Below are 21,876 nucleotides of genomic sequence, written 5' to 3'. Positions count from 1 at the left end.
TTGTACGACACAGCAAACAAGATAGTCATGCTGGATTTCATATCACAAAATCACAAGTCGAACACTTGCCAAGTGTCTAGGACTGTGTGATGTATTTTCGGATGATGCGTGCAGATCCCAGCAGGGTGGCCTTTTGCAGTTGGCAAATCGTGATTTTGTCAATGTCTATTGTTTCCAAATGCCGGCTGAGATCTTTTGGCACGGCACCCAATGTGCCAATCACCACCGGGACCACCTGCACTGGTTTCTGCCAGAGTCTTTGCAGTTCAATCTTGAGGTCCTGATAGCGGCTGAGTTTTTCCTGTTGTTTTTTGTCAATGCGACTGTCACCTGGTATGGCGAATTATTATTATTATTATTATTATTATTATTATTATTATTATTATTATTATTATTATTAAATTATTATTAAATAATAATAATAGCACTTTCTTTCTCTCCTGCCTATCTATCTATATTATTATTATTCTATATTATTTTATTATGACGCAGCAAACAAGATCGATATGCCTGTATTGATGAGTGGGATGTTGCATTGACCAGTGTTTCTTCCTCTTTCCCTCCTCCTGCCTTTCATTTTGCTCTCCTGCAGCATCGGTCATGAGCCGTTTCCAGGGCCTCTGGGGTCGCATGGCGGAGCGCTCGGACCTCCTGCAGAAGGCCATTGCCCAGTCGCAGAGCGTCCAAGAGGGACTGGAGGGCTTGGCTCGGTCCATGGCCCACATCGAGGAGAGCCTCCAGCGCCAGGAAGGAACCCCTTTCTCCGCCGCTGCCGTCCAGGAGGCCCTCGCCAACAACACCGTGAGCCTCTCCTTACTTTCAGGGGCCATTGCTATGACAGCTGCTAGTACCACTAATACTGCTAAACATTTTGTAATAACACTATGTAACATATTTTTCTGTTCCTGCTTTGAAAGTGTTATTTCCTGTTTAATTGTGTGGCACCTACATTGAAAGTAGTTGTTCTACTTCAGAAACTTAATTTTTGTGACTGCCACAAATTAGGTTGAATTGATTGAGACATTCATTGAAAAACTATCGCAAAATGTGCTGCAGGATGTTCCCTCCTACCCTGTTTCCCCGAAAATAAGACATCCCCTGAAAGTAAGACCTAGTAGAGGTTTTGCTGAATTGTCAAATATAAGGCCTCCCCCGAAAATAAGACCTAACAAAGTTTTTGTTTGGAAGCATGCCTGCCAAACAGAACAACAGAGCATTCAGGATCGGTAAATGTACGTATTATGGATTGTTGTACATGAAAATAATGGTAGTAACAAGAAATTCTTAATAGGAGTCACAGTTTGTCTGGTTATGCTGGTTTCTGATGGCAACTGCTGTACAGTTTATAATAAATGTTAATTTTTTTGTACAACAATAAATGTGAATTCTTCTTCATGGAAAAATAAGACATCATCTGAAAATAAGACCTAGCACATCTTTAGGAGCAAAAATTAAAATAAGACACTGTCTTATTTTTGGGGAAACAAAAATTGGAAACAAAAATTTCCAATTAGGAAATAATGACATTTATAACCTAGTAACAAAATTGGTGTCACATAGTATAATAATAATAACTACTACAATCCAATTTATTCACATCTAATGCTCGCCTTTTCTGGCTAAATTACCTGCGCCCTGGTGGTGCAGTGGGTTAAACCGCTGAGCTGCTGAACTTGCTGACTGCAAGGTCGGCGGTTAGAATCTGGGATGTGGGGTGAGCACCCACTGTTAGCCCCAGCTTCTACCGACCTAGCAGTTCGAAAACATTCAAATGGGAGTAGATCAATAGGTACCGCTCTGTCAGGAAGGTAACAGCACTCCATGCAGTCATGCCGGCCACATGACCTAGGAGATGTCTACAGACAACGTCGTCTGGAGATAAGCACCAACCCCCAGAGTTGGATACAACTAGACCTACCTCACTGAAATTAAAGTTAGATCCACATCATACAGTCATCTTAGTGCTGAGCTAAAGCAAAAGGTGAAGCTGTTTCAGGAGTACCTGGAGCTCCTCTTTGGCCCTGACCCGTTTCCTCGCCTTCCTTCCTCTCTGCAGAAGCTGAAGCAGGACTTGGACCGGCAGAGGAGCCTCCTGGAAGCCACCCAGGGCATGGTGGCACGCTTCGCAGAGGCGGCCGAGAGCGGGGCGGCAGCGGCGGCCCTGCGGAGCCAGCTGGACAGCCTGACGGAGCGCTTTGGGAGCTTGTGCCAGCGGCGGCAGAAGGAGGAGGAGACCCTCAAGGAGCTCCTGCCCAAAGTGGAGCAGCACGAGCAGCTCTCCCAGGCCCTGGAGCAATTCACCGAGACCCGGGGCCGGATGCTGGCTGCAGGGAACCAGCCCCACCATGACATCGGCCACTTCTCCCAGCAGATCCAGGTGAGGCCTCCAGGGCTGCAGGTGTAGCCAAGAGTGCGGCTACACCTTCAGCCTCAGCAAAAGTGACATTTTTACACCTCCAAGGCTGCATCTACACTGTAGAGTTAATGCAGTTTGACACCCCTTTAAGTGCCATGGCTCAATGTTATCAAATCCTGAGAGGTATAGTTTTATAAGGTCTTTTGCCATCTCTGCCAAGGCAACAACTCTCAGGATTCCCCAGCATTGAGCCATGGCACTTAAAGGGGTGTCAAACTGCATTAACTCTACAGTGTAGATGCAGCTTTGGAGGTGTAAAACATGAGGCTGAAGGTGCCACAGGGAGCCAGCTTTGAGTCGTGTGCCGGATCAGGAAAGGCTGTCATTGACACCCATGTTCTCCCCTGCCTTGTCCTTTCAGGAGCTCAATTCGGAGATGAAGCAGCGGCACGAAGACTTGGAAATGTTGGAAAGCCTGACCGCGGAGCTTAGTGCCTGTGGATTTGCACCAGCGGGGTCCTCCTCGCACCAGGAGAAAGTGCGCAGTTTGCGGAAGGACTTTGCACAGCTGCAGAAGACAGCAAGGGAGAGGTAAGACATTGACTGGGAACAATGGTGACTGATGCTGGTTTTGGTGGCCACTGGAGGGCCAGGGTCAGATGGAAAACCCATGGTCAAACTGGCCAGAATCCTTCGATTTACACCCCCAATGCTTTTTATTGAGAAGGGCTGGACACTTTAAAAATGAGACAGAGTCACAGTTCTACTTATTTTAAAAACTGTGTCATTCCTTCCCAGGGAAAAAGGCGCCTCGTCCTGCCAGGAGCAGCTGGATGAATTCCGGAAACTGGTGGGCTCCATGCGGCACTGGATGCAAGAGACGGAGGCCCACATCCCGCCCACGGAGACCTCTCTGGGGACCCACGAGTTGGAGAAGCGGATGCAGCAGATTGAGGTGGGCACCTGGCTGCAAATGGGCTTTGGGGTCTTGAGACGTTAAGGCTGTCGCTTTGCCCTTTCTGATTCCCGCCTGTGTCTGTCTTCTAGGTCTTGTTGGAAGAGTGGGCCGGAAAAGGGGTCCTTGTGGAGGAGATCGGCCGGAGAGGGACGGCCTTGGAGAGCCTCATTGTCGAGATCACCGCTCCCGATGCCCAGTCCAAGACAGGTAGGAAAGAGGGAAGCCATGGGCATCTTTTCCAGATGCATTTATTTCCTCGAGTCTTATAGGCCGTCGAATCTAATTTTGGCAAGGTAATTTAGCCAAAAAAAGGAGCATTAGATTCCTGTAAATAGGATATATCTCTGTCCTTCTGGAGGACGACTGGTGGAACTTTGGGGAGGAAACTTTTTTAGTGGGAGACTAGAGTTCAAACCACTACTCTGACACTCCAAGTTCCCACTTAGTCCGGTACAAACTCCCTCCCTCCCTCCCTCCCTTCCTTCTCTCCTTCCTTCTCTCCTTCCTTCTCTTCTTCCTTCCTTCCTTCCTTCTCTCCCTCCTTCTCTCCTTCCTTCTCTCCTTCCTTCCTTCCTTCTCTCCTTCCTTCCTTCCTTCTCTCCTTCCTTCCTTCCTTCCTTCTCTCCTTCCTTCCTTCTCTCCTTCCTTCCTTCCTTCCTTCTCTCCTTCCTTCCTTCCTTCCTTCCTTCTCTCCTTCCTTCCTTCTCTCATTCCTTCCTTCTCTCCTTCCTTCCTTCCTTCCTTCCTTCCTTCTCTCCTTCCTTCCTTCTCTCCTTCCTTCCTTCCTTCCTTCCTTCTCTCCTTCCTTCCTTCTCTCATTCCTTCCTTCTCTCCTTCCTTCCTTCCTTCCTTCCTTCCTTCTCTCCTTCCTTCCTTCTCTCCTTCCTTCCTTCCTTCCTTCCTTCCTTCCTTCCTTCCTTCCTTCTCTCCTTCCTTCCTTCCTTCTCTCCTTCCTTCCTTCTCTCCTTCTTTCCTTCCTTCCTTCCTTCCTTCCTTCCTTCCTTCCTTCCTTCTCTCCTTCCTTCCTTCTCTCCTTCCTTCCTTCTCTCCTTCCTTCCTTCTCTCCTTCCTTCCTTCATTCATTCCTTCTCTCCTTCCTTCCTTCCTTCCTTCCTTCCTTCCTTCTCTCCTTCCTTCCTTCCTTCCTTCCTTCCTTCCTTCCTTCCTTCCTTCTCTTCTTCCTTCCTTCCTTCCTTTCTTCCTTCCTTCCTTCTCTCCTTCTCTCCTTCCTTCCTTCTCTCCTTCCTTCCTTCCTTCCTTCCTTCCTTCCTTCCTTCCTTCCTTCCTTCCTTCCTTCCTTCCTTTATAAACTAACTTCAAGCTTACTTTCATCCTGAAGGTCATGGAATGCCATTTCAGAACACCATCTCCATCCTTTGAGCATGTAATGAGAAGCAATATAAGGTCTTTATTGGGTAGATTATCATGGAAAGAGTTAATTTATATTCTGCCATCACATCACCTTTCCTGTCATTTGAACCCCTGTCTCCAGGGCAGCAGAAAATAAGTGTGCGCCTTCTGCCTTATGACATCCTTTCGGTATTGAAACATGGCAATTGTAGGGTTGTTGTGAGTTTCCCGGGTTGTATGGCCATGTTCCAGAAGCATTCTCTCCTGACATTTTGCCCACAGCTATGGCAGGCATCCTCAGAGGTTGTGAGGTATATTGAGGATGCCTGCCACAGATGTGGGCGAAACGTCAGGAGCGAATGCTTCTGGAACATGGCCATACAGCCCAGAAAACACACAATAACCCTGAAAGCCTTCGACAACACATGCGATTATGTCTCCTCTCAAGCTTCTCTTCTGGAGGCTAAACAGACCCAGCTCTTTGAGGGATTATTCATGGTCTCTAGACCCTTTTAGTGGTCCTCTTCCTCTGGACCCCTCGAATTGCATTGCCCAGAAAAGGGAACTTGGCACCGATTTTCTGTTCAGTGAACCACTAACCCATTCTGTTGGTGTCGTTCTGTTCGTCTCGTTCTGCTCAGGGTCTGTGCCTCCATCCGGGGGAAGTGTGGCCAGCAACAGCGTGAATGGATACCACACCTGCAAAGGTGAGCAACCCAGAATCCATTACTATTTTGATGAAGTACTCGTATTCCTCAGGGATTGGGACAACCAATATTTATTTATTTATTTCCAGTATTTATATTCCGCCCTTCTCACCCTGAAGGGGACTCAGGGCAGATCACATTGTGCACATATAAGGCAAACATTCAATGCCATATACACATAGAACAGAGACAGACGCAGAGGCAATTTAAACCTTCTCCAGCTTCCAGCTTTCCTGAGGGTATGCTTGATTCTGGCCACAGGGGGAGCAGCTGCTTCATCATCCACTGCAACGGCAACTTCCTCATTCCAACAGTGGCTGGATAATTTTTATGGTGTCGTAAATTAGCCTCCCCACATATAAGTAGTACAGTAGAGTCTCACTTATCCAACATAAACGGGCTGGCAGAATGTTGGATAAGTGAATATGTTGGATAATAAGGAGGGATTAAGGAAAAGCCTATTAAACATCAAATTAGGTTATGATTTGACAAATTAAGCACCAAAAAATCATGTTATACAACAAATTTGAGAGAAAAAGTAGTTCAATACAAAATAATGCTATGAAGTAATTAGTGTATTTATGAATTTAGCACCAAAATATCACAATATATTGAAAACATCGACTATAAAAATGCGTTGGATAATCCAGAATGTTGGATAAACGAGTGTTGGATAAGTGAAACTCTACTGTACCTAAATTTCCTACTTGATAGATGCAACTTAGGTCAGCAATGAGCAGGAGTTACATTTTATCTTTAATTGTCGGGTGTTCACCCTGACACGGGCTGGCCTTGAACTCATGACCTCTTGATCAGAGTGATTTATTGCAGCTGGCTGCTAACCAGTCTGCGCCACAGCCCGGCCCCCTTATAATGTAACATATCTGAGAATTTGGCCATGTTCCTCCATCAGAGAATGCAGAAAACATGCTTTTATGTAATGTGTGTGTGTGTGGATTGCACTGACATAAAAATACTTTGTAGTGAACGATGTGCCGATATGCTTAGTGTGTTATGAGAACACCCACCTTGACCTTTCGATTCCGAATATGTAAACAGAGTCCTTTCCCCTTTCCTTGCTGCAGACCTGACGGAGATTCAGTGCGACGTCTCGGACGTAAACCTGAGATACGAGGGTCTTGGGGGGAACTTGCGCGGGCGCAGAGAGCAGGCGGCGGCTATTTTGGCCAAGATGCGGGAGGCCAAGGAGGAGGTGGGCTCGGCCCTGGCCTGGCTGGAGTCCCAGGAGCGGGCTCTTGATGCCCTCGAAGCGTCCGCCTCGCCTTCCAAGCCGGAAGCCGTCCGAGCCCAGGCTGAACACAACAAGGTCTGCACAAATGCACACACATGTTTAATATAGATAGATAGAATTATAGAGTTGGAGGAGACCACAACCCTTTTCTTCCAGGAAAGAAGCAGACCCCAAGGAGACCCCAAGTACATTCTAGTCCAACCCTCTTCTGCCAGGATGGAAGGCACCATCTAATCCCTCCTGACAGATGGCCATCCAGCTATAGAGATACTTTTTTTCGTGTCAAGAGCGACTTGAGAAACTGCAAGTCGCTTCTGGTGTGAGAGAATTGGCCGTCTGCAAGGACGTTGCCCAGGGGATGCCCGGATGTTTTGATGTTTTTACCATCCTTATGGGAGGCTTCTCTCATGTCCCCACATGGAGCTGGAGCTGATAGAGGGAGCTCATCCGCGCTCTCCCCGGGTGGGATTTGAACCTGGCAGCCTTCAGGTCAGCAACCCAACCTTCAAGTCACCCACTACACAAGCAGGGGCTCTGCCATGGAGATGATAGATAGGATTGAGAGTTAGATAGACAGAATCATAGAGTTGGAACAGACCCCAAGTATTTATTTTTATTTATTTACAGTATTTATATTCCACCCTTCTCACCCCGAAGGGGACTCGGGGCGGATCACATTGTACACATATAAGGCAAACATTCAATGTTATAACATAGAACAGAGACAGAGACAAACACAGAGGCAATTTAAACCTTTTCCAGTTTCCTAAGGGTATGCTTGATTCCGGCCGCAGGGGGAGCAGCTGCTTTATCATCCACTGCGACGGCAACTTCCTCATTCCAACGGCGGCTGGATGATTTTTATGGTGTCGTAAATTAGCCTCCCCACATATAAGTGGTACCCACATTTCCTACTTGATAGATGCAGCTATCTTTTGTGTTGCTTAGGTCAGCAACGGGCAGGGGCTATATTTTATTTTTAATTGTCAGGTGCTCACCCCGACATGGGCTGGCCTCTTGGTCAGAGTGATTTATTGCAGCTGGCTGCTAACCAGCCTGCTAACCAGCCTGCGCCACAGCTCTACAGATGCAGGCGAAACATCAGGAGAAAATGCTGCTAGAACACAGCCATACATCCTGGAAACACACAACACTGCACTTATTTCTCCTCCCTTTTATTTCACCACAATTTCCTTCTGCTGGATGAGGGCTGCAAATGCATTGTTCAACGTGCCCAAACTCACTTTCTCTCTTTCTTTTGTGGCTTTCTTCTTCCCCTCTTCCTTTTCTGCAGGTCTTTCTGACTGAATTGGAGCAGAATTCCGTGAAGGTCCAGAAAGCAAAGGAATCACTCTCTGGACTCTTGCAGAAATACCCTGATTCGCCCGAAGCGGGGAATTGGAAAAGGACCTTGGAGGACTTAGGTATATAGCCTTTGGGGCCTCTCGGAAACTGTGCAAGGTCCGAAAGCAGTCAATGGGGTCAGTGGGGAGCATGGGAAACATCCCTGGGAGCCATGGGGAGTGTGCCTCCAACGACGGTGTCCCTAGAAGCATAGAATCATAGAGTTGGAAGAGACCTCATGGGCCATCCAGTCCAACCCCCTGCGAAGAAGCAGGAAATTGCATTCAAAGCACCCCTGACAGATGGCCATCCAGCCTCTGCTTAAAAGCTTCCAAAGAAGGAGCCTCCACCACAGTCCGGGGCAGAGAGTTCCACTGCTGAACAACCCTCACAGTGAGGAAGTTCTTCCTAATGTTCAGGTGGAATCTCCTTTCCTGTAGTTTGAAGCCATTGTTCCGTGTCCTAGTCTGCAGGGCAGCAGAAAACAAGCTTGTTCCCTCCTCCCTATGACTTCCCTTCACGTATTTATACATGACTATCATGTCTCCTCTCAGCCTTCTCTTCTGCAGGCTAAACATGCCCAGTTCTTTAAGCCGCTCCTCATAGGGCTTGTTCTCCAGGTCCTTGATCATTTTAGTTGCCCTCCTCTGGATGCTTTCCAGCTTGTCAACATCTCCCTTCAACTGTGGTGCCCAGAATTGGACACAGTCTTCCAGTTGTGGTCTGACCAAGGCAGAATAGAGGGGGAGCATGACTTCCTTGGATCTAGATCAGGGGTCCTCAAACTTTTAAAGCAGAGGGCCGGTCCACAATCCTTCAGACTGTGGAGGGGCCAAATTATCATTTGGAAAAAAAACGAATAAATTCCTATGCACACTGTACATGTCTTATTTGTAGTGCAAAACAACAACAACAATGAAAGAACAATACAATATTTAAAAATGAAAACAATTGTAACCAACATAAACCTATCAGGATTTCAATGGGAAGTGTGGGCCTGCTACTGGCCAATGAGATAGTCAGGTTAATTAGGATTGTTGTTGTTGTTGTGTGCCTTCAAGTCATTTCAGACTTTGGGCGAGACTAAGTCTAAAATTATTTATTTATTCATTTACTACATTTATTTATTACATTTATATCCTGCCCTTCTCACCCCGAAGGGGACTCAGAGCAGCTGTATGTACATACAATATATTATATTATTAGCATAGCACAATATTGGCATTATATATTACTATATTGAACTATACCACTATACTGTAATATTATATGTAATATATAATATAATTAATATTATTATATGGTATTATTAGTATTATATTGTATAACATTATAATATTATTGTCAATATTATATGTATATAAAATATATTATTTAAAATGCTATAAAAATATTATATTATAAAACTGAGGGTGGGGGCCAGGTAAATGATCTTGGAGGGCCGCATCTGGCCCCCGGGCCTTAGTTTGGAGACCCCTGATCTAGATGCTATACCCCTATTGATGCAGGCCAGAATCCTGTTGGCTTTTTTAGCTGCCGCATCACATTGTTGGCTCATATTTAACTTGTTGTCCACGAGGACTCCAAGGTCTTTTTCACACGTACTGCTGTCAAGCCAGGCATCTTCTCCCATTCTGTCTCTTTGCATTCCATTTTTTCTGCCGAAGTGAAGTTTCTTGCATTTGTCCCTGTTGAACTTCATTTTGTCCCTGTCCTGCAGATTCCCGCTGGGAGCGTGCCAACCAGGTGACAACGGAGCGGCAGCAGAAGCTGGAAAAATCAGCCCGCGAGTTGGCCAGCTTCCAGGTGGCGGAAGGACAGCTGCGACCCTGGCTGACGGAGAAGGAGCTCATGATGAGTGTCTTGGGGCCCCTCTCCATTGACCCCAACATGCTGAGCGCCCAGAAGCAGCAGGTTCAGGTGAGAAGGCTGCTCCGGCAGAGGCTCTTTGGCTTGGGAGGCCCATGGTCAGTGGAGCGTTTGCTCAAGGAGGCTGCAAAGGAGGCCTGCCTTCCTCCATCGAGGATTTTATTAATTGTGTGCACTGCCGTCTTCCACGATGAGTGAATGCTCCCAACGGTGTATTTATTTATTTATTTATTTATTTATTTACAGTATTTATATTACGCCTTCCTCACCCCGAAGGGGACTCAAGGTAGATCACATTGTACACATACAAGGCAAACATTCAATGAAATATAAACATAGGACAGAGACAGAAACAGATGCAGAGGCAATTTAAACCTTCTCCAACTTCCAGCTTCCTGAGGGTATGCTTGATTCCAGCCACAGGAGGCTTCATCATCCACTGCGATGGCAACTTCCTCATTCTAACTGCGGCTGGATGATTTTTATGGTGTCATAAATTAGCCTCCCCACATATAAGTGGTACCTAAATTTCCTACTTGATAGATGCAACTATCTTTCGGGTTGCTTAGGTCAACAACAAGCAGGGGCTATTTTTTATTTTAATTGTCAGGTGCTCACCCCAACGGGCTGGCCTCGAACTCATGACCTCTTGGTCAGAGTGATTTATTGCAGCTGGCTGCTAACCAGCCTGTGCCACAGCCCAGCCCCTGTAGAGAGTGTATCTCCACCTTCTATGGCGGTCCCTGGCCAGAATAAGGGAGGCATTGGTAGTACATAGTAGCACTAGGACCACTGTGGCCATGAGGCTTCTACCTCAAGAGATGCAGTTGTTAGCCATCTTGAGTCCCTCAGAGAATTGATAAATGGAATAATAATAGTGTGTAACATGGTTTTTGTCCCTGGGTTATAAATGTCATTTCCTAATTTGTGCTATCATAAAAACATGGAGAAAGTGTATTAAACTGCAAATACATACTCTTTTACCGAATGTCCTTATAAATGTCTTAGTAATCAGTTCTATCAAGAGCCCCTGGTGGTGCAGCATGTTAAAGCGCTAAGCTGCTGAACTTGTGGACCAAAAGGTTGCAGGGTTGAATCTGAGGAGCGTGTGAGCACCCGCTGTTAGCCCCAGCTTCTGCCAACCTAGCAGTTTGAAAACATGCAAATGAGAATAGATGAATAGGTACTGCTCCGGCGGGAAGGTAACGGCATTCCATGCAGTCATGCCAGCCACATGACCTTGGAGGTGTCTATGGACAACGCCCGCTCTTCGGCTTAGAAATGGAGATGAGCACCAACCCCCAGGGTGTGAGTAGATCAATAGGTACCGCTCTGGCGGAAAGGTAACGGCGCTCCATGCAGTCATGCCGGCCACATAACCTTGGAGGTGTCTACGGACAATGCCGGCTCTTCGGCTTAGAAATGCAGATGAGCACTAACCCCCCAGAGTGTGAGTAGATCAATAGGTATCGCTCCAGCGGGAAGATAACGGCGCTCCATGCAGTCATGCCAGTGGCCACATGACCTTGGAGGTGTCTATGGACAACGCTGGCTCTTCGGCTTAGAAATGGAGATGAGCACCAACCCCCAGAGTGTGAGTAGATCAATAGGTATCGCTCCGGCGGGAAGATAACGGCACTCCATGCAGTCATGCCAGTGGCCACATGACCTTGGAGGTGTCTATGGACAACGCCGGCTCTTCGGCTTAGAAATGGAGATGAGCACCAACCCCCAGAGTGCGAGTAGATCAATAGGTACCGCTCCGGCGGGAAGGTAACAGCGCTCCATGCAGTCATGCCAGCCACATGACCTTGGAGGTGTCTACGGACAACGCCGGCTCTTCAGCTTAGAAATGGAGATGAGCACCAACCCCCAGAGTCAGACACGACTTGACTCATGTCAGGGAAAACCTTTACCTTTACTAATCAGTTCTATCATACAAACATGGAAAAGTTTATTGAACTACAAACACGTCTTTGCAGATATCCTGCAGCACCTTTTGCTAAAGTTTTTCAATCAATATCTGGTCGAGTCTCAACCAATTCAACATTATTTGTGGCAGCCACAAAAACGAGGTTTCTGGAGTAGAACAATTACTTTCAAAGTAAGGACCGCACAATTAAACAGGAAATAACACTCTCAAAATAGGAACAGAATTTTTTTTCAAATTTTGTTACATTGCGTTATATTTCCCCACTCCCACTACATTTTTGAGGATTATGACTCTGTTGCTGGTTATTCAGGGAGAGAGATCTCCCAGCCAATGCGATTGACGCTCCTCCAGCCATTTGGTTTATGCCTTTAGAAGCAGCAACAGGACAAATCAGACAGAGCCCTGGGATGCCTTTCCTGTGTCGTCATCGGCTCCTGCATTTTTTGAAATCCTGTTTAGAATTCTGTCCCTGCAGTTCCTTTACAAGCCTTCCAGAAACTCGCCTCGCTGCCAAATGTGCCTTGAGCGATATGGTCAGCCAACTTAATACTACTTCTTTTTTTCTCAGCCGTGTGACTGAGCTGTTTGGCTTTGAACTGATTCGTCAGTTTGTATTACGCAGGCTTTGGACTCATTAAAAGTGCCTTCTTGAATGGAGGTCTTGAAATGGTTGCCGTGCCTTTCAAAGGCCGGACGTTTTCCTAAGGATCGTGGCAGTCCCTTGGGATCTATTGAGATTTTTCCCAGTAAGAGAGACTGGCTACGCTTCTGACCTTTCTTCTTGAAACATTGAGTTTACACAAGGAACAATAACACTATGAAACACAATTTTTGTTCCTGGGTTATAAATGTCATTTCCTAATTGGTTCTATCATAAAAACATGGAAAAGGTTTATTAATCTGCCCAAACTTTGTTTTTGCGGGAAGGACATCCTGCAGCATATTTTGCTATAGTTTTTTCAATGAATATTTTGTAGTCTAAACCAATTCAACATCATTTGTGGCAGCCACAGAAACAAAGTTTCTGGAGGATAACAACTACAGTCTCACTTATCCAACATAAACGGGCCGGCAGAATGTTGGATAAGGGAATATGTTGGATAATAAGAAGGAATTTCCTGTTCCTGGTTTGAAAGTGTTATTTCCTGTTCAATTGTGCAGTACTTACTTTGAAAGTAGTTGTTCTACTCCAGAAACTTTGTTTTTGTGGCTGCCACAAACTATGTTGAATGAGTTGAGACTCCATGAGATATTCATTGAAAAACTAGAGCAAAAGGTGCTGCAGGATGTCCCTCCTGCAAAGACATGTTTGCAGTTCAATATACTTTTCCCATGTTTTAATGTTAGAACTAACTAGGAAATGACATTTATAACCCAGGAACAAAAATCATGTTACATAATGTTGTTGCTATTGCTATTGTTGTTATTAAACCTGGATTTGCCAAAGACAGAGTTGCCGTTGGTCAGGGAACTCAAGTCTTGTAGGAACCAGGTTGAACTTTCAGCTAAACATCATCTCAAGGATTATACACTGAACCAAATGGCCCATTATGCCAATGTACAAACTGCTCCTGGACACCATTATTATTATTGTTATTATTATTATTATTGTTATTATTATTATTATTGACACAACAACATTGTATGACAATGATAGGTATGCTGGATTTTGTATCACAAAATCACAAGTTGAACACTTCCCAAGTGTCTAGAACTGTGTGATGTATTTTCGGATGATGCGTGCAGATCCCAGTAAGGTGGCCTTTTGCAGTTGGCAGATCGTAATTTTGTCAATGTCTATTGTTTCTAAATGACGGCTGAGACCTTTTGACAGGGCACCCAGTGTGCCGATCACCACCAGGACCACCTGTACTGGTTTCTGCCAGAGTCTTTGAAGTTCAATCTTGAGGTCATGTTGTTTTTCATCGATCTGACTGTCACCTGGGATGGTGACATCAATAATCCAAACCTTTTTCTTTTCCACAACTGTGAGGTCTGGTGTGTTGTGTTCCAGAACTTTGTCAGTCTGAATTCGGAAGTCCCACAATATCTTTGTGTGTTCATTTTCCATTACCTTTGCAGGTTTGTGATCCCACCAGTTCTTTACTGCTGGGAAGTGGTACTTGAGGCATAAGTTCCAATGAATCATTTGGGCCACATAGTTGTGCCTCTGTTTGTAGTCTGTGTGATTTTCTTACAGCAGCTGAGGGTATGATCAATGGTGTCGTCAGCTTCCTTGCACCGTCTGCATTTTGAGTCATCAGCTGATTATTATTATTATCTTTATTATCTTTTATATATTTATATATATATATATATATATATATATATATATATATATATATTATATTATATTGAGGATTTTACATTATAAAAAAAGAGAGAAAAGAAAAAAAAGAAATGTAAATCACCATATTTCGCAGCGAAAGTGGGGGAACACTTTTTATAGGTAGAAAGTAGGAAATAAGAAGAAAGAGAAAAGAAATATATATATATATATATATATATATATATATATATATACATACATACACACACACACACACACACATACATACACACACACACACACACACACACACACCACACACACACCCATGCATATATGTATACACATACACACCCATACCCATCCAAACCTGCAAATATATGTAAATCTAAAGAAAAAAAAGACATTAAAAACAAAAGAGGAAAAATAACGCTAGTAATAAAAAAGATAAAATAAAATAAAAATTTAAGGAAAGAAAAAACAAAAAAGAAAAAAAATAGGTTGTAGACTTCCCTCTGTCTTTTACTGGCTCTTCATACTATTTTCCAAGAAAAAACATATTTATTGGTAAAACACCATGCCCCTTTGTCCTCCTTGATCTCTAAGGTTGTGTCGATTCAGCAGATAAGATCAAACTTCATCTGTTTTAAATAATCCTTTACCAGGTCCCAATTTGTTTCCTTCTTTGGTAAACCTTGATTTGGGGATAACCAATAAGTAAGTCTATCCATGTTCATTATTTCTATGACTCTTCCTTTTTTGGGGTCTCCTTTTGTCTCCAAAATTATTATCTTTATTTATACCCCACCTTTCTCCTCGTGGGGACTCGAGGCAGCTAACAATCCCACACTTAGTCAGGTTTTAAAAGCGCAGTTATTGGAACTATTTTCATGTTTTAATGATGACCTTGGTTGTTTTGTTTTAACTAGCACTCATTGATGCGCACATTGATTCGGGGAACATGCCGGATATAAATAAGCCTGCCTTCACCACCATATGTCTCTGTTACAGTTCATGCTCAAGGAGTTTGAGTCCAGAAAGCCACAATTCGACCAGCTGAACGCGGCGGCCCAAGGGATGCTGACCGGCCCCGAGGCTTCTCCGTCTGCCGGCCACATGCAGGATGACCTCCAGGCCATTAACCAGACGTGGACAGCGCTGACGGAGCGGCTCGACTCCCGCTCGGCCCAAATCGACCAGGCTATGGTCAAGAGCACCCAATTCCAGGCATTGCTCCAGAGCCTGTCGGAGAAGGTCAAGGCGGCCGGCCAGCGGCTGAGCCCCCAGTTGGCGGCCAGCACTCAGCCCGAGGCCGTCAAACGGCAGCTGGAGGAGGCCAGTGAGGTCCGGTCGGACCTGGAGCAGCTGGAGAACAACATGTCCGAGGCCCAGGCCCTGTGCGAGGAGCTCTCCGTCCTCATTGGGGAGCAGTACCTCAAGGATGAGCTGAAGAAGCGCATGGAGGCCGTGGCCCTGCCCCTCAGGGGCCTCCAGGATCTGGCAGGTAGGAGAAGCACAGCTGCAAACAGATTAATAAACTGATAAAACTAATTAAACGTAGGATGCTGTGCAATATAAGAAACAAATGAGCAAGTGTAAAGACACTGCAAATAGATACAGGACAGGTTTCAGCCTGAGTCTGATACAGGAAATTGTGCACCTTCTATTGTAAGACAATTAATAATACAATTCTTTATTGATTAGTCAGTTTTGACCGTATCAAAACATGTAAAACATACAATACGTACCCACTTACGCATACAGTAGAGTCTCACTTATCCAACATAAACGGGCCGGCAGAATGTTGGATAAGCGAATATGTTGGATAATAAGGAGGCATTAAGGAAAAGCCTATTAAACATCAAATTAGGTCATGATTTTACAAATTAAGCACCAAAACATCATGTTATACAACAAATTTGACAGAAAAAATAGTTCAATACGCAGTTATGCTATGTAGTAATTACTGTATTTATGAATTTAGCACCAAAATATCATGATACAGTAGAATCTCACTTATCCAACATAAACAGGCCGGCAGAACGTTGGATAAGCGAATATGTTGGATAATAAGGAGAGATTAAGAAAAAGCCTATTAAACATCAAAATAGGTTATGATTTTACAAATTAAGGACCAAAACATCATGTTATATAACAAATTTGACAGAAAAAGTAGTTCAATAAGCAGTAATGCTATGTAGTAATTACTGTATTTACGAATTTAGCACCAAAATATCACAATATATTGAAAACATTGACTACAAAAATGCGTTGGATAATCCAGAACGTTGGATAAGTGAGACTCTACTGTATATTGAAAACATTGACTACAAAAATGCGTTGGATAATCCAGAATGTTGGATAAGCGAGTGTTGGATAAGTGAGACTCTACTGTACATACAATAAAACCATGTAAAGATACAAAACATCCCGACCTGCGGCCTAATAACCCGCTCCTAGATAAGTGTACAAATACAGAGTAAAAAGCTTAAAATTAGTAATATCCTAAGGTAAGGTTTGAACGAGGACAGAGAAACCTAATAAAAACTTCTTTGACCACTTCGAATGCCAATAAGTGGTTTGATCAGGAATGCCAACTAAAAACGAAGCAATTGAAATGTGCAATAAGAGTACTCCAACATACCCACAATTCAGATACACATGCCCACATGTAAGACAATTACTTTCAAAGGGTCCTGACCCAGAAGGGAAATCAGGCAGGAAAACTCAGTCGCGTGAGAGATGCAAAAAAGCAAAGTTTATTTTCACCCCAGCTGTGAGAAGGCGAGCCAGCCGTACATACACCAGAGAATTTATACCTCTTGGCTTATCTGAAATTGACCAATGGCTGAGGGTCTTCCCCACCTTCCACACCTACTTTGGCACAAGTGATACCAATTACCTAACTTGTTTACTCTGAGGTTTCTTCTCTCTCTGGAACTTCCTGAAGGAAGGCACCAGCTCACAGGAAGGGAGGGGCACAGGCCCTGTGTTACACATATAGCAGAGTCTCACTTATCCAACACTCGCTTATCCAACGTTCTGGATTATCCAACGCATTTTTGTAGTCAATGTTTTCAATATATCGTGATATTTTGGTGCTATATTCGTAAATACAGTAATTACTACATAGCATTACTGCGTATTGAACTACTTTTTCTGTCAAATTTGTTGTATAACATGATGTTTTGGTGCTTAATTTGTAAAATCATGACCTAATTTGATGTTTAATAGGCTTTTCCTTAATGCCCCCTATTATCCAACATATTCGCTTATCCAACGTTTATGTTGGATAAGTGAGACTCTACTGTACTACTTTGGTTCATACAAAGTGCTTATATTGTCTATATAAAGGCTATATGATATATGCAGAGGCAAAGCTATGTTAGGCAAAAGTTTACTATTTTCTGGCTTATGGTCCCTACACTATCTCTGAGCCATTTGGGTCTTGGGACTGTCACAAAGTTTGATTGATTGATTGATTGAGGTAGGAGAAGTGGCTGAGGGGGGAAAGGAAAGGGCCTGAGGTTGTTAGGAATGGTGGGAGTTGAAGTCCAAAACACCTGGAGGGCCCAAGTTTGCCCAGGCCTGTTGTAAGAGATTAGTAACCAATGGCAGACAACTGCGGGAAGATGAGGCCAGATGGAGATTCCGGGGTAGCCATTCTGGTTGGAATAAAGCCAGAGGTGAACCTTTTGTGATCCTCCAGATGCAACTCCGAGCATAACCCGTAGTGAAGGAACATGGGCACTGCAGTCCAGCCACATCCGGAGGGCCATGTGCTTCTCTGCCTTCAAGCTCAAGCCATCATTTCAGGGCTGATTCATGCAGCAGCAAACTCTGGGATGTTTCCATGGATACATTCAACAGGGAGTCGCGGCTCCATCCGCCTCCCACAGAGAGGAAGTCGGGAGCACAGGCACATTCATGCTTTCAAGGCTTATTTCCGAGCCCTGCGACTGTCTCCAGACTGAGGCCGAAGGGGATCTTCTCCTTGTAAAGCATAAACTGTCCTTAAGTATTTGCACACACAAGAAAGCTTCTCCGCCAAGCCAGTTTAGCCTCTGGATGCCGTCAGTGAAAGAATGGAATGTTTAACCGAAGCAAAGTGGAGTGCATGAGATAAACTTGCCTTCTGAACACTTCCCTTGTATCTACAGTAGAGTCTCACTAATCCAAGCCTCGCTTATCCAAGCCTCTGGATAATCCAAGCCATTTTTGTAGTCAATGTTTTCAATATATCGTGATATTTTGGTGCTAAATTCATAAATACAGTAATTACAACATAACATTACTGCATATTGAACTACTTTTTCTGTCAAATTTGTTGTATAACATGATGTTTTGGTGCTTAATTTGTAAAATCATAACCTAATTTGATGTTTAATAGACTTTTCCTTAATCCCCCCTTATTATCCAAGGTATTCGCTTATCCAAGCTTCTGCTGGCCCGTTTAGCTTGGATAAGTGAGACTCTACTGTATCTTGCAATGGACTATCACCACTATTGCCGCTGTATTTTGAATAATTTTCTGCCAAATGTGGGATCCGTTGCTAAGACATGACACCCCAATATGCCGCCTTCTCCATCCCAAAGTGTCTAAAAATGCAGCAAAAAAGGCTTTGCATTTTTTCCGTTTTCCCTTTGCACAATTCCCAGAGGGGAAGAAAGGCAACATATACTGTATATACTCGAGTATAAGCCTAGTTTTTCAGCCCTCTTTTTAAGACTGAAAAAGCCCCCCTCGGCGTATACTTGGGTGAGGGTCCTGGTTGACTTATATTTGGGTCGGCTTATACTCGAGAATATATGGTACATTTACTATTTTTCTCTATTATTATTGGTATTATTACATTTATTTTACTCTATTTTTATTATATTATTAATACATTTATTATTTCACTCTGATCTTATTATTATTTTATTGTATGTCACAGCAAACAAGATAGACATGCTCGATTTCATATCACAAAATCACAAGTCGAACACTTCCCAAGCGTTTAGGACTGTGTGATGTATTTTCGGATGATGCGCGCAGATCCCTTAGTATTATTATATTTATTATTTTACTCTATTATTACATGAATTATTTTCCTGTATTTATTATTAGTATTATTATTATTATTATTATTATTATTACATGTATTATTTTAGCCTTCTAACTGGCAGCAATCGGATAAAAGCAATTATTCCTCTCCCTCTAATTAGGACTTTATTTTTATTTTCTTTTTGTTGTATCAACCTAGAGGCGTGGATGATGGGTTGTGTTGTCAAATTTCGAGGTTGGGGGGCCTGTAGTTTTGTTGTTTTGTGGGTCGCTGTGATGCCATCACTCTTTTATATATAGAGATTTAGTGGACACTTATTGGTTAGACTGGATGGCCTTTGGAGGTCTCTTCCGAGTCTAGGATTTTATGATTTTGTCAAACTTTTTCCATGTTTTTATGATAGAACTGGTTAGGAAATGACATTTATGATCCAGGAACAAAAATGGTGTTACATAGTGTTATCTAAAATGCACATATTAAAACATACAGGCCTGCATTGTTTAACCGTGTCCCCCCCGTGTCCTCTGATTTCCAGCTGACCGCATGAACCGGCTGCAGACGGCCCTGGCCAGCTCCCAGCAGTTCCAGCAGATGTTCGATGAGCTCCAGGTCTGGCTGGACGAGAAGGTGAGGTGCCAGGCCCAGGCCGGCCCCATCTCGGCCAAACTGGAACGGCTGCAGACTCAGATCCAGGAGCAGGAAGAGCTGCAGAAGAGCCTCAACCAGCACAGCGGCTCCTACGAAATGATCGTGGCTGAAGGGGAGTCTCTGCTAGTCTCTGCCCGTGCCGGGGAGGAGAAGGCCCGCCTGCAAGGCCAGCTGACCAACTTGAAGGCGCGCTGGGAGGAACTGAGCAAGCAGGCTGCGGACCGCCACGCCAAGCTCAAGGACTGCCTGCAGAAGGCCCAGAAGTACCAACGCCACGTGGAGGACCTGTTCCCGTGGGTGGAGGACTGCAGATCCAAGGTGACGGAGCTGGAAGTCACTCTGGACCCAGTGCAACTGGAAGCCACACTCCTGCGGTCAAAGGCCATGCTGAGCGACGTAGAGAAGCGGCGCTCCCTCCTCGAGATGTTGAACAGCGCTGCCGATGTCCTCATCAACGCCTCAGAGATGGACGAAGACGACGTACGGGACGAGAAAGCTGGCATCAACCAGAAGATGGACGCCATTACGGAGGAGCTCCAAGCAAAGGCTGGGTCCCTCGAAGAGATGTCGCAGCGGCTGAAGGAGTTCCAAGAAAGCCTCCGGAACATCGAGAAGAAGCTGGAAGGGACGAAGCACCAGCTGGAGATCTACGAGACCCTGGGTCCTCAGGCCTGCAGCAATAAGAACCTGGAGAAGCTGAGGTCCCAGCAAGAGGCCCTTCGAGCGTTGGCTCCCCAGGTTGACTACCTGAAGAACTTCACTCGGGGTTTGGTGGAGGACGCTCCAGATGGTTCGGACTCTTCCCATCTCCTGCGTCAAGCCGAGGCGGCCCAGCGGGAGTTTGAGGAGGTTGGACAAAAGGTGAGCGAATGTTGCACTCTCATGGAAAGCAAGCTGGAAGGCATCGGGCAGTTCAGCAACCACGTCCGGGAGATGTTCTCCCAACTGGCAGACCTGGACGACGAGTTGGACGGCATGAGTCCTGTCGGGAGGGATTTGGACAGCCTCCAGTCCCAGGCCGAAGACATGCATGACTTCCTGGGCAAGCTCCAGCGGCTGAAGCAGGACATCCAGGCGTCCGAGGAGAAGTGCCGGGAGATGCTGGACGATGAAGGGAGCCCCGATCTGGTGGGGCTGAGGCGTGAGCTGGAAACCATCCACAAACAGTGTGGCAAACTGGCCGACCGAGGCAGGGGCCGTCTGGAGCAAGTGGAGGCGGCCTTGTCCCGCCTGAGGGACTTCTATGGCAAACTGAGAGAGCTGACGGCCATGGCGGCCACGGCGGAGGAGAGCGAGGCCCTGCAGTGGGTGGTGGGCACCGAGGTGGAGGCCATCAACCAGCAGCTGGCTGACTTCAAGGTAAGGACAGCCTGGTGCTGATCCAAGTCTTTTATCAGTGACCTCAGTGTACTTTTTCATTTCTATATGTCTTTATTGTGTAAGTGCTGCCAGCATAAGCCAAGCAGGGCATTGGAAGGTCATATGGCTGGGGATGAGTTTGCATCTCAGTCCTTTTTTGGTGAATGTTGATTTTCAGTTGCATTCTCCCTGTGATGAATTGGTACTCTTTGCTCACTACATTTTTAGTATATCTCTCATATATCAGAAATTTAACCTATAGTGCAGAGCTTTCCAAACATTTCATACTGGTGACATGTCTTTTGAGAGAGGCATCCTTTTGTGGCATAATAATTTGGTTTTACTAGCAAACCAGAGGTTAAACCAAACCCTTATAAGAAGAGATACAGACACTGTAAGAATGAGATGTCTGAGACACAACATATCTCATGAAAAGGTTTCATTTATATTTGCAAAATATATGATTTAGTTAGGAGCCCTGGTGTCGAAGTGTGTTAAAGCACTGAGCTGCTGAACTTGCAGACGGAAAGGTCCCAGATTCAAACCCCGGGAGCGGCGTGAGCAGCCGCTGTTAGCTCCAGCTTCTACCAACCTAGCAGTTCGAAAACATGCCAATGTGAGTAGATCAATAGGTACCACTCCGGCGGGAAGGTAACGGCGCTCCATGCAGTCGTGCCAGCCACATGACCTTGGAGGTGTCTATGGACAACGCCAGCTCTTCGGCTTAGAAATGGAGATGAGCACCAACCCCCAGAGTCAGACATGACTGGATTTAACGTCAGG

At 45.1% G+C, this 21,876-nt stretch overlaps 1 protein-coding gene across 21 annotated transcripts in view; it reads left to right on the top strand.

The window, feature by feature from the left end:
* The window catches only part of macf1 (microtubule actin crosslinking factor 1), a 319,723-nt gene that overhangs the window by 219,409 nt on the left and 78,438 nt on the right, over nucleotides 1-21,876 (top strand). For all 21 annotated transcript variants that reach the window (XM_062962874.1, XM_062962875.1, XM_062962878.1 and 18 more), the window contains 11 exons: nucleotides 593-801; nucleotides 2,057-2,377; nucleotides 2,778-2,947; nucleotides 3,155-3,311; nucleotides 3,404-3,521; nucleotides 5,306-5,371; nucleotides 6,457-6,698; nucleotides 7,918-8,047; nucleotides 9,688-9,887; nucleotides 15,050-15,542; nucleotides 19,622-21,093. In XM_062962874.1, coding sequence (XP_062818944.1) covers nucleotides 593-801; nucleotides 2,057-2,377; nucleotides 2,778-2,947; nucleotides 3,155-3,311; nucleotides 3,404-3,521; nucleotides 5,306-5,371; nucleotides 6,457-6,698; nucleotides 7,918-8,047; nucleotides 9,688-9,887; nucleotides 15,050-15,542; nucleotides 19,622-21,093 — 3,578 coding nt within the window. The remainder of the gene's footprint in view (nucleotides 1-592; nucleotides 802-2,056; nucleotides 2,378-2,777; nucleotides 2,948-3,154; nucleotides 3,312-3,403; nucleotides 3,522-5,305; nucleotides 5,372-6,456; nucleotides 6,699-7,917; nucleotides 8,048-9,687; nucleotides 9,888-15,049; nucleotides 15,543-19,621; nucleotides 21,094-21,876) is intronic.

This window comes from Anolis carolinensis, unplaced genomic scaffold (genome assembly GCF_035594765.1).
Source record: "Anolis carolinensis isolate JA03-04 unplaced genomic scaffold, rAnoCar3.1.pri scaffold_10, whole genome shotgun sequence".
Classification (NCBI taxonomy): Eukaryota; Metazoa; Chordata; class Lepidosauria; order Squamata; family Dactyloidae; genus Anolis; species Anolis carolinensis.
Note: the sequence above shows the minus strand (reverse complement) of the source record. Positions and strands in the feature narration are given on the sequence as shown.